Consider the following 12,443-nt stretch of genomic DNA (forward strand, 5'->3'; position numbering starts at 1 on the left):
CACAATCCAGAACATGACACTGTTCATTGCAGAAGACCTTGCAGAAACCCAAGATTTGGTCCCAACCTGAAGTTTTCTGCTTGAGTGTAAGAAAGTAGCTGCTGCAGCAGTACTGTTTCTAGGAACCAGCCTTTGTATGATTAGAGGCTATAGGAATTTAGAACTTTCGGATTCAAGAGTATTAGCTCTTGTCAAAGAAAGAGCATGAGAAGAATCCCGGTAAAAGAATGGAAAGGATTAGTTGGGAAGTAGAAGAGAGACAAACTTAACTGCAGTTAACATATCCACTAAGCAATATATCCAGGCTCAAACATAAGGCATAATATGCTTCCAAGATGACAGATAACACAGCAATCACATTCCAGTTGACATGAAAGTTGGAGGCTGAGAATGGGCAGAAGAAAAGAGGTTTGGCATTCTCCCTCCCATCTTTACCAGTCCAATTTGAAAAAATGAACTGAATGTTGTTATGAGCCAAATTTAGCAATGCCAGTCTCAGACAGAAACAATGAAAAATAGCCCAAGGTGGTCAACAGGTGGGATAAAACATCATCCCTCCAGGACAGGACTCCAGGGGAATGCATACTAGATTTTCTCTTAAGAATCCCATGCTATCTTTGAGGGGAAGATTTCTCTGTGGATGCTGGCACTTCCCTTGACGGTCTTGTGATGGGCATTCATGGTAGATAATGAATGCAAAGGGAATGTGGCATCAAGAATGGCCTATGGGTTGAACAGCACTGACACATGACATGACCCTGGTGCTGATGGCTCCGTTGAGTAAGATCCCCTGAGCAAGTGGGCTCAGTGTCTCAGAAAAAATAGCAAGATCTGACGAAAAGGAGGGTGAGAGCAGACACTTTATCCATGACCTTTTAACCAGGTAGTACCTGAATAAAGCATGTCAGAGATCTTTACAGGTAATGAGATCAAAAGCATTTGGCTTGACCATTTCTGAATTAAATTCAGGAATGTGAGCTCCTATGTCACAAAGTATTTGGAAGACTAGGGAAGACTTCCAAGTTCAGTGGGGATCAGAAGATGGAAGAAAGCCTTCAGAAAAAGAATACAAAACCAAAAACATATCAAGAGCAAGACTCATCAGTCAGCAGAGAGGCAGTGAACAGGTGGTGGTATGTTCTCTCCTGTATGCCAAACACCAAGCAAAAATGGACAGGGCACACCCACCATGAATACTACACAGGAAAAAGCATAAATCTTACCAAGTAAGGCACAAGTATCTCCACTGTTAGAATGTACATGCAGACTCATTAGAAACGAATTCATTCATTTCCTTAAGTCATTAATTTTTTTCATTTAGCACACCCCTGTAAGTAACTGCTAGTCTTTTGACTTTCTTCCTACTCTGGAGGATTTTTTAAGAGACAAAAGTTATCAATTATCCTTTGTAATGAAATCTATCATGTATCTTCTGACTTAAGGAACATATAGAGAAATTTCTGCTGGAATTTTTAATATGTGGATAAATTGAAGCAAATCTGCTCCAGATTCTGACAGCCCAATGCTAATCAGTTTTAACGGAGTTAATGAATTAAGTTGCCCAAATTCTGCTTAACTTCCAAGTAGTTTTACCACTTACAACTGTATTTTCAAATAGCAACAGCCATCAATTACAAGTCATATCAGTCTGAGGCACCCGATGGTACGCATTTAACTGTTCTCCCCTCACACAAGTCACTTTACACTTCTTACTCACGTAGAAAGTTACAGTAGTGTTATCACTGCCTCCCAGTGGCACCCTAATCCAGATGGGTCCCCTAGATTTGTTAGACAATGCTCCAAGGAATTTGGACAAAGGAGAAGGGTTTTTTCACAGATCCTTCCAACTGTGCAATCAGGCATTTCACAAGGACAGGGATGTATTTTTTGACAACTCATAGTGAGGTGAAATTACTTACCTGTAAAGCATACAGGAACTTTTCCAACATCCTAAGGCAGACTTGAACCTGCCACTGAGCAGATGCTCTGTGGAAAATTAACCCAGGGGACTTACAGCTCCAACAGTTGAATAAGAAGAGTAGCTGCAGGCAGCTTTGCGCCTTAGTGAGGTCAAGCACACTTTACTGTGAGACCAAGCCTTAGAGCAAAGCCAGGAGCATCCCTGTGTTGGTTTTGCATGGCCTAGTTTTTGGTAGTGGGGGTGCCACAGAGGTGGAGCCACATGGGATAAACTGATCCAAAGAAAGATTTCAATTGATCCTGCATCTAATACCACTTTTTTGAACAGGAGCAACATTGAGCTTAAGCTCAGTCAGTTCACTAAGGATTCATGACTATCAGGCACACAAACTTGCTCCCTTCATGTCCCTGTGACTAACCCATAAGCTAAGGAAAACATTGGGAGCACAGCTGAATTTCCACGAGGTTTCAAGGGGACAGCAGTAGTGTGGACACCCCGAACAGACAGCAGCAGCAGCACATACCATCTATATTCTAGTAGAAGCAGAAAAATCACTATTTTGTTGAGACACCGATGCCAGTCACAGAATGAGAGAATTGATTAGGTTGGAAAAGACCTTTAAGATCAAGTCCAACTGTGAAGCTGAAGTTAATATTGCCTTTCTTGGAATTTATTATGGACTTTCAAAACAACTTCAAATGGTCTTAATACAAAACAAAAACTTCAGAGAAGCCACACAACAAGCAAGCAACTTCTCTGCTTCATTTTGGTATGAAGTGCAGAGCTTCTGCTCAGTCTTCAGCAGAAGGAAACTGTTGGGGAAGATGAAACAGGAAAGCCTTATAAATATGATTGCCTAACAAAAGATTTTGGGAATATGAAAACTATAAGCGACATCGAAATGAAGGCCATCTTTGAGATATAGAGTCTTAGTTACTGAACAACTAGAAAACAATGGTATAGCCGGCTGAAGGTAATCCCCTCTTGATTGAACAATCCCCTCTGCTCGCAGACAGGTCCAAGGGTCAGAGCAGACCCTACTAGCTCAGCAGAAGGGGTCCAAGGAGTAGTTTTTAGAAGTTAAAATGTAACACTCTATGGTAATGTAAGAACTCTTATAGGCTGTATGTAAATGCTATAGGATTTGTATCTTGTATTAGATTGGCTAGTGAGAATTAGAATATTCACTACAGAAGATGATTTATTGTATTGTAACAAGCTCCTCGCGCTTCTTCTTCCTCTTAATTCGTCTCTTCTTAATTCAGCTCTCCTCTTAGTAATGCTCTTCTCCGCTTAGTAACGCTCTTAGTAACGCTCTTAGTAATGCTCTTCTCCTCTTAGTAGCTCTCTTAGTAACTCTCTTGCTCTAGCTCTCTCGCTCACTCTCTCTCCCTCTCTTACACCTTGGGCCTGCTTGGAGCTGCAGCTGGCAGCTCTAAGCAGTGCCCATGTACCCATGCCCTTTGCAATAAACTGCATGCTCCAAAGACCTGCTTATAGAGATCTCTCGTCTCCATCCGTCCATCTCCGGCCGGGCCCGACCGAACCCTCACCCTCATCACCATCAGTTTCGACAGGAAACTACTGAATTTAAGTTCATTAACAACAACTAAGCCTTTGACTTTAGGAGGGGCAAAGGGCTTCTGGGGGTAATAAGGAAAATTAAACAAGACCAATGAGACTTGCACACAATGGCTGAAATTTTCATCAGCAGAGTGAGAAGCTGTCAGCCTCCTCTTATTTGCATCAGGGGCTTTGGTTTACAGAGAAAAGGTTGTTGCTGAAAACACCCAAGTTGAGTATCCACTTTACCTTGAATAAATGCTCTACAGAGTACAGGGCTTTAGAAACACAGCTCTGCAAGGCAGGAAGTTCATACAGAGACCAAGAATAGCAAAGCCAAAGGTGCCAAGGGCATGACCAGAATCAATGAAGTTCTGTGGTAACTACATAGTAAATTTGAGGGGTGAGGAGAGTTCCAAAAAATCTGTATTTCATCCTTTCCAAGCACACCAGAGCAGGTCAGGACAGGGCCTGAAGTTAGTAGTACAGACTACTGCCACTACACTGCCAGCCTAAAAGTTGGAGTAGATGGCACCAAGTGTCCAGTCCTTCATCCCACTGTTCACAGTCTTAGGTCTGGTTTGGCACTTTACTAACTTTCTTCAGAGTGCTCTCCCCTCCACATGCAGCTGAGTCTCAAATGAGAATAACAGGGATGAGACAAAGTCTCTTCCACTTCAGATAATGGGCTGAGGAACAATACCCAGCTCTACCTAATTCAGGAAGCAGAGTGTTGTAAATAGGTGTCGTTAGGAAACAGGTTAATCCAGGTCACTCCTGATCACTTGTTCTCCATGTGCATGAGAAAATAGTTTCCAGAATTAGTTGTTCCACCACCTTCAAAGGGTTTGAGATGAGGCCCCTTTCAACTGAAATATTCTATTCTACTCCATTCCATTCCAAAACCTATTCTGCAACAAGCCAAAAGCATTTGCCCATACCAAAATGTAGAGTCATTCAGATTTATTGTGCATGAATCTGTAATCATCATGTGTTTAGGCAATGTGTCAAAACATAAGTCATACCTACCTTAAAGGCATTTAACATTTCTATTTATTCCATGCACACAAGTGTAATAGTAAAGATAACTTATGTGGAATATGCTGAAACCTACACAAAATGCTTTCCTACCTCCAGGCATAATCTGCCCAACATCCTGCACAGGTAACACTGACAACTTCTCCTCTGTATCCACTCTGATCACTCCGAAACTCAGACAATTCATGGATAACACTGCTTTTCCTGGAGGGGGGCCACCCAGTTCAGAAGGTCTGGAAGATAGAAAGTCCAGTTAGATATGAATCAACAGACCAATATTGGTGATATGGTCACTAAAAACATTTTGCTGGTTTCTCAGGCTTGGTAAGCTTAAGAAAAATAATTGTTTCTCACTTTACAGAAACAAGAGTTCAAGACTTATATAGTAACTAAATGAAGAAAGAGCTAAACCAAAACTCTCCAAAATTTCAAAGTTTTTTGTTTCAAGTTTTCTTGAAGTCAACTTTCTGAAAAACCACATTTTGATCAGAACCGGTATAAAAAAATTCCAGCATATCCCATCTATACATCTATTAATAATTAAAGTACTTCTTTTTCTCAGACCATCCCTTGCTATCTCCAGAAATCCAATGGTATTTTTCAGACCAGTTACAAATATATTTTTAATTTTAGGCCCCTGTTTACAAGATATCGTACATAAGCAATTAACTGAGCACTCACCATCTTCTTCATCCCAAATAACAAAGTCTTGTTTCAGGGCATTTTAAAAGGTCCTCCAATAACTTCAGTGAGGATGAGACCTCACTTCCCCAAAGCATGAAGAAAACACCTTCTGCCTGACTATTCTTAGAAAATATTAAACTTTTTAAAGAACCCAAACAAAAGTCACCCATCCTTCAGTGAAGGAGACACCTGTGAGCTTCATACTTCCTCTTAAGTGTTTGGGCATCTCTGTGTGGGTCACGGTATTTTCTGACTATCATCCTAACATGAGATTCCCCATCCCTGGAAGTGTTTAACACCAGGCTGGACAGGGCTTGGAGCAACCTGGTATAGTGGAAGGTGTCCCTGCAGGGGGTTCGAACTCCTTCCAACCCAAAGCATTCTGTGATTCTATGACATAATTCAATAGTCAAGAAAGGCTTCAGTTCACTTCTCAGAAAAGGGAATTACCTCCGAATAGCAACAGTTAGTGCCTCTGAAGAACTAGCACAGGGACAGATTACTTCTGGTCTCAAACCTCTGGATTGAAATACATTCAGGAATGCATCACAGGAAGATATTGACCCTAGAAAGAACAATCACACAATTAGAAACATTTTTCTAAGAGCAGGAAAGCTTGAGCTGCAGAAATTCAAAGTCTGTGCTCACTCTCAGCTCAGTTATATGAATATTGTCGCATTCACGTACAAACCAAATATGCTTTCAAACTGTCTGAAAGACATTCCAGTTTATTATTGAGAGTTGATTTGGAAAAAGAACTCCTAGTGACTAACAGCTACACTGAATGAAATTCCCAACTGCATACTCCTCCTCTAGCAGCACTCACCAGCACTTACTATCATGGAAAGTCCTTCAAGGATCAGAATACTTTGTCACTAAGGGTAACTTTATGTCAACTTCTACTACAGCTCCTATCTGACTGTTTCTTACAGAGGTCACAGCACTTAAAATCAAATATCAAATGCTTCTAACATACCTTCACAACTCTACCAGGCCACTAGCACTTGGGCCAAAGCAGATTATATCTATATTTATATCTCTCAGGTATCAGTTCAAGTCAATTCATGGAAGAGTATAGCACTAATGAAAACACAAAGTTTGAAAAATCAATTTACACAGGAAAATATAGCCAAGAAGTGCAAACAGCAATGAAAAAGCAGTGGCATCACTGGCACACAAACAGTGTTTTGCTACAGAACAAACTGCTTAACTCTCCAAGCATCAGCTCTGACATAGGGCTTACAACAAGCAGAATCTTGGCAAGACTGACACTCAGGAAACACATCCATACTCACATGGATTGGCTCCATCTGCCACTATTAACATCCGTAAGGAGCTCAGGCTGACATCTCTCTGATCCCTCTGAGCCAAAAGTGACCAGTGCATATCGCGGGATTTTACTACAGCTACACGGGCTGGAAATCAAAACAATAATTATGCTGCACGTGCAGAACAAAGATCAATTATAAAATTATCCAAGTGTTCTTGTGTATTTACACAAATTTATGAAACTACACACAAAATTTATGACATTACAAATGTAGATAACAAATACAAACGCCAAATATTCAACTACTATAATATGTGTATACTCAGTGCCTCCAGATGGACTTGATCACAGAATTAAAATGCTTGCTATAAATTCAAATACTGAGAAACACAGTTTCTTTAAAGGTCTCTCAGAAGAAGCCATCAACATCACTCATCAGTGAAACTATCAGCACACAGAATACTGAAATGGGGTACTCAGTGGCGTACACAGACATTTTGCACAAACAATTTGTTTTTAATAACCCAACAAGAGACGGGTGAAATAAAAAAACTTCTAGGGTACCTTTGTATGAGCAGACTTTCTGTATCCAGGAAAGTGGATTAACCTTCATTAATGCATAGGGAATACTGATCACATGCATCCTGTTCATAACGCTCTATGAGAAAGAGATTCAAAAATAAACTACCAAGTGGCTTAAAAAATATAGAACATGTAACAATGCTTAAATAAACTCCCCCATCATCACAGTTACAACATAACTCTTACAGTCAACTGGTAGTGAAAACTGTGCTTATACGATATGAAAAAATAAGCTACACAAGTTACTGAAAAAGCAACAGTTTATTCTGAAAAATATAAATATTGAAACAAAAACCATTTGAGAGAATTGATGAATTTATGGCCTCATTCTGATACCAGTACACTACCCTTGAAATAAGCAAATTGCTGCAGTTTTTTGCCTTTCTTGCAGTACTCACCGTTAACACTCCATGCCAAAGGCCAGCCTCTCTTTTGAAATCCAAGACATTTGTTAGTGTTTCAGCTGAAAGTGAAGGAAAAAAATACCATATTTAAAAAGCATATTTATAATAATACTTAAGAACTACAAATGTTTGTTAAAGCAACTCTGAAACTTCCATGACTGCTGAGAAACCAAAGCTCTGTTGCCTATAACAAACAGGCCACTTGAGCTCCAAGTGGCTTGTTTTACTTACAACAATCATCTTTGAATTATGATTACTAGACTAGAATATTACAAGGTATTTAAGACCTCGATTCATTCCATGTGAGTTTGTAACATCTGCCAAAGAACTATGCAGACTGAAAATTAAGTCTTGAAGCAAACTTCTTCAGCTGAACTAAAAAAGTTCATCTGTATTTGAAAGAATTAGATCCAGTAAGAAATATCACCATGGCTCTAATAAACTTTCTTGAATATCTTCTCTGAGAAATTTGAGTATCTTATGTGATTCAAAAAACGAAATAAGAATCAAAGATTTTAAATCACTGATTCAACCAGATTTTCGAGAGATATCTTGTATTAATTAGGTAAAACTTGCTTATCACCGATGTAGGATGGATGTATGCAGGAAAGTGCTTGGTTAATGGTAGCACAGATTAACTCTATGCAGATGGTCAAAACCAAGTGTAGTTCTTGGCTGTTCATTGGAAGCATGACTGCAAACAAGCAGATCTCTCACTATATTCACATCCCTGGGGAGATGTTGTTTTGAGGGACATGATTAGCCAAGAGGAAGATCCCTTTCTTGATTATGATTTCACAAGTGGCTTAACTCTCTTTCACATATCACACCCATTATGAATGAAGAAGTTTGTCTTTCCCTTTGCAGTTGAAGCTACTATTCTGTATCTAAAGTTCTCTAGAGACAGTGAACATGATTACACAACATAAATTGTCTGAAGACGCAAAGCTGTCAGTATCATTTTAAAGTTACACCTATCTAACTTACCTTCTGAATAACCACATGCCTGAGTCAGTGCATGACAGTGTGCCAGCATGGAGGCATGAGATACAGTAATGCCCACTGTGCTGCCCTCTTTACTTGTTTTGTACTGAGAAGAGAAAGTGTATGCAAGCATTAGATTAACATCAAAATAAAAAAAATTTACAGCAGTGAATACAAAAACAAATCCAGTTTTTTTTAAGTCAAAAAGCCAGCATAAAAATATATCTATGTCCACAGAATACCCTAATATGGTAAAAAAATCTGTTTCTCTACTCCAATTAAATTGTCCTGGGGAACCCAAAATGCTGATTTATCCCCAATCTTAACCTGACTCCACACAGTCACTCAACTGACAGTCTGCCTGGCAGCCTGATGGAAACAATATTGTTTCACAGTTTAAAATATTATAGCCGTCTCTTTTATTGTATCAAGAGTTTAAAGGAAAAAAACATCACATAAACTACAATAGAGTAACCATAGAAGTTATCATTTTACACTGGATCACCTCGATATAAGCAATCTCGCTGCTGGCATCCCGGACCTGGGGATGCCAGTCCTTGGCTGGTTTTGCCAGATGCTTCCCATCAATCACAAACCAAATGAGATGAGGCCAGCCTTCAAAGATAAAGAAAAGCTACTGTCACCACAATTCCAAAAATCAGAGTTTTTTCCCCAGTATTCAGGGATAATGCCAGGAGGCAAGCAAAAGCAAAATCCCCCGCCTGAGAGGAAGAAACAGCACAAGGCACTGCCATGACAATCAAGGCAGTCCTTTATGTGTAAGAACCTTGCAAGCAAACCCAAAAGCTGAAGTGTGACAGCAACAATTAATTTACCTGCTTTTTATCCCACAAAAAATAAACCCACACCTTTGAATGTCACCACCTCGCCAGTCTGAGCTTTCGGGAGGCCTTTCTGACAGGCATCAGTGGTTAAAGCTAATGTGACTCCACAGCTGCCCAAAAGAAACCCAATCTGCTGACTGCCAGCATCCTGTAGAGACACCAAGTAATAGCAAAATTACAAATAACAAAGCTTTTGGACAGTTTTTTATAACTTCTTCATGTTTAGAAAACATTAAGTCAATTTATATCACAGGGAAAACCAGAAGTCTATCCCATAAGACCTTTAAATGACTGGGAAAATTTAGTTTTGCTTAGTGCCAACTAAGATTTGGCAGCAGATCTAGTAAGGAAAGCAGTGACAGAAGCAATGGTTGTACACCCCTCCTCAACCCAACAGGGGTGTTTATAAATTCTGCTAAACAGAAAACTGGTTTGATGCTGTTTCCTAGTCCCGACACACTGAGGAGCAGAGACTGTAGCTTTTTAGCTCTTGCCTAATAATCTCCATGTGTGTAGGATTATACCTGTATTTCCAGTAACTATGGTGTTTCTGCTTGCCTCATTAGTCAGCATGAGAGCTAAAAGATATACTCAGAGAAAAACTTCCAGATGTATTTTCGAAAATAATGAATTAAAATAATTTCTGCAATTACATATCCTAAAATACTTAAATTACTAGCTTAATACTATTTCCCCCTTTCCTTAACTAAATATTAAATATAAATCCAAGCACAGAATGTACACTGAACAGTCCAGCTGATGCTTTCTAAAGAGCAGGCTCTGAAGGACCCCATGTAAGGACTGTAGGATTTAGACATACACTGCATTTATTTATCAAACCATAAAAATGTTGCACGAATTTGCCTACCTTTCTTGTCAGTGGAACTTCTATTGGGACAGGAATAAGTTCTGCCAGGAGACATCCATAAAATGCCACCATAAACATAACTGGGTCACTATTAGGAAATACGAGAGCTACCTACAAAAATACAGTAAAATAAGAAAATGTATTTTTTTTGTCATTTGGCAGAGAGGGGGGGTTGCTTTTTAATTTGTGGAACAAAATTTTCACAACAATGTATAGGCTTACATATAACCAGAAACAGAAATACTAAGTATTGGGACAATGTATTATTACAAGTAATGATTACTTCACAATATATTATTACAATATTTTATTACAAGGCTTTCTTCAGCTAAAGCTGTTCCTCACTATTTTACCCAGAAGAACCAATTCCAACAACAACCTACCCGGTCTCCAGGCTTCAGCAGGGGCTCATTCTTAGTGGTTAGCTTGTTTAGTAGGGTGTAAGCTAACTTCAAGCTTCGACTCCACAACTTACCTAAAGAATAAAAAAAGAAATTAAGCAATAGAAACTAAAATTTTAACACTTAATTGGCAAATCTCAGTCCCTCACACATGCACTAAGCATGACTGTATCAGAACAGCTGGCAGAGAGTCCAAGTACAATTTAGAACTTGGCTTCTTTTTGGTTTACCTTTTCCTCTTTTTTTAAATTTTAAACGTAAAACTAAACATGATATTCTAAACAACACTCAAAGCTCCACTGCAGAGTAATTACATTACTGCCACTGCTCAGCTATATTTCCTGCATCCTTCATCTGTGAGAATGCAAACAATAAAGTTTAACATACTATTCTAATTCTAACATACTATACAATGAAATGCTGCAGTGAGCTATCCTGAAGGACACAGTAATTTTCCCCAAAAATGCAATTTACTATAAAACTTCTAGGTCATTAATGCAGGCAAGTTTCACTTCCCACCATTAACATTCTGATTATGCTCCTGAGGTATGTATGAGTCTTCTCTATAAGGCTGTGCCAGAAGACGCTAAAAGGGAATGTCTCCTCTGAGAAACTGAAGAGTGCCTTATTAGCCATCTGTTTCTACCTCCCAGTTTACACTGGGCTATTTTTAGTGTTCTTTTATGAAAAAACCCCCACAATTCTACAAGATTTACAAATAGCCAATTGGAAAGAATCAATATGTTTTACAATAAACATTTTCCCTTCCTTAACTTCTTTAAAAACATTTTCCATATACAATGAATTCATAATTTACATTCTTGCAGCAATGGCAAATCATGTGTTATGAGCACAGGCAGTCCCCTGGAAGTTAGACAAACTGTTGTTCCACTATGAACATCTAACTCCTCCTCACAGCTGGCTTCATCACGTACCATAGGTCAGGGTATAAATCGCTTTCCCAGTCGTATCCAATGCCGTCAGACAAGGGGCTTTGGGCTGGGTGGTTCCCCAGCGCTGCAGGGCAGCCAGCAGCGAGGGGGGCCAATTGGTCACAACCCCCAAGGGTTCCCCTTTAAGTACATTCACTTGATTTCCTTCAGGCTTTGGTTGATTTGGGTCAGGCTGTTGCACTAAAACGGGAGCACAGTAAAAGGGAAATGTCAATTCGTACAAAACATGTAAGTTACACTTCACAGACTATTCTATGAACCATTCACCTCTTCCTCACAGCTATCACTACTTTTCCTCTGCTTTATGATGATGCAATGCTAATCATCTGTTGACTTCCCAAAAAGCAACGGCCATCACTTTAGAGTTGTGATTCCACATTATCAAAGGACCAGAATTTTCATCTCTATCTCACTTCTCTCTACTTTGGAAAGCTGCTGCTTGTTCTCCCCATCTATTTCAATAAAAGCCTCCACCAAGCCAAGAAGGGTTATCAGAGACAATGGCTTCAGTGACATCTGGACACTGATTTTTGCTGCACTGAATTCTCAACAGGCAATGAAAAATGGTGCTATGCCTGTCTAATGATGTATTTTTTAAGAAAGGCCATCTGTTAAAATCCTGCTCCAAGCTGCTCCAGAAAGTGAAGTATCTTGATCTTAGTGAAGACCTGGTTGGAGTTAGCTAACACTCAATGTAGACAACCAACAAAATGAATGGTTCCAAGTGATGCTTTCCACAATTACATGCACCTTAATGGAAGTTCATCTGGAGAAACTTCAGCAAAAGACTAGAATCACAAAAACATTGTATCTTACAAGTATCAAACCAACAGTAGGGGAAATCTAATAGTAGCTGCTCAGAAATGTCACACTGAGTAGGACGGTTGAGTTAAAGATTATCTTTCACTTGTGATAACATATGACCTTTCT

At 39.4% G+C, this 12,443-nt stretch overlaps 1 protein-coding gene across 7 annotated transcripts in view; it reads right to left on the reverse strand.

The window, feature by feature from the left end:
- DIP2A (disco interacting protein 2 homolog A) overlaps positions 1 to 12,443 on the reverse strand; it is a 95,485-nt gene that overhangs the window by 20,584 nt on the left and 62,458 nt on the right. For all 7 annotated transcript variants that reach the window (XR_011152199.1, XM_069021873.1, XM_069021872.1 and 4 more), the window contains 11 exons: positions 11,496 to 11,693; positions 10,539 to 10,634; positions 10,160 to 10,266; positions 9,316 to 9,439; positions 8,952 to 9,061; positions 8,450 to 8,552; positions 7,457 to 7,521; positions 7,041 to 7,134; positions 6,502 to 6,621; positions 5,657 to 5,771; positions 4,616 to 4,755 (listed from right to left, as the gene is read on the reverse strand). Coding sequence is in view for 6 of the 7 variants with exons in the window: in XM_069021873.1 (XP_068877974.1) it covers positions 4,616 to 4,755; positions 5,657 to 5,771; positions 6,502 to 6,621; positions 7,041 to 7,134; positions 7,457 to 7,521; positions 8,450 to 8,552; positions 8,952 to 9,061; positions 9,316 to 9,439; positions 10,160 to 10,266; positions 10,539 to 10,634; positions 11,496 to 11,693 (1,272 nt within the window). In the remaining variant the exon portion in view is untranslated. The remainder of the gene's footprint in view (positions 1 to 4,615; positions 4,756 to 5,656; positions 5,772 to 6,501; positions 6,622 to 7,040; positions 7,135 to 7,456; positions 7,522 to 8,449; positions 8,553 to 8,951; positions 9,062 to 9,315; positions 9,440 to 10,159; positions 10,267 to 10,538; positions 10,635 to 11,495; positions 11,694 to 12,443) is intronic.

This window comes from Aphelocoma coerulescens, chromosome 7 (assembly GCF_041296385.1).
Source record: "Aphelocoma coerulescens isolate FSJ_1873_10779 chromosome 7, UR_Acoe_1.0, whole genome shotgun sequence".
Classification (NCBI taxonomy): Eukaryota; Metazoa; Chordata; class Aves; order Passeriformes; family Corvidae; genus Aphelocoma; species Aphelocoma coerulescens.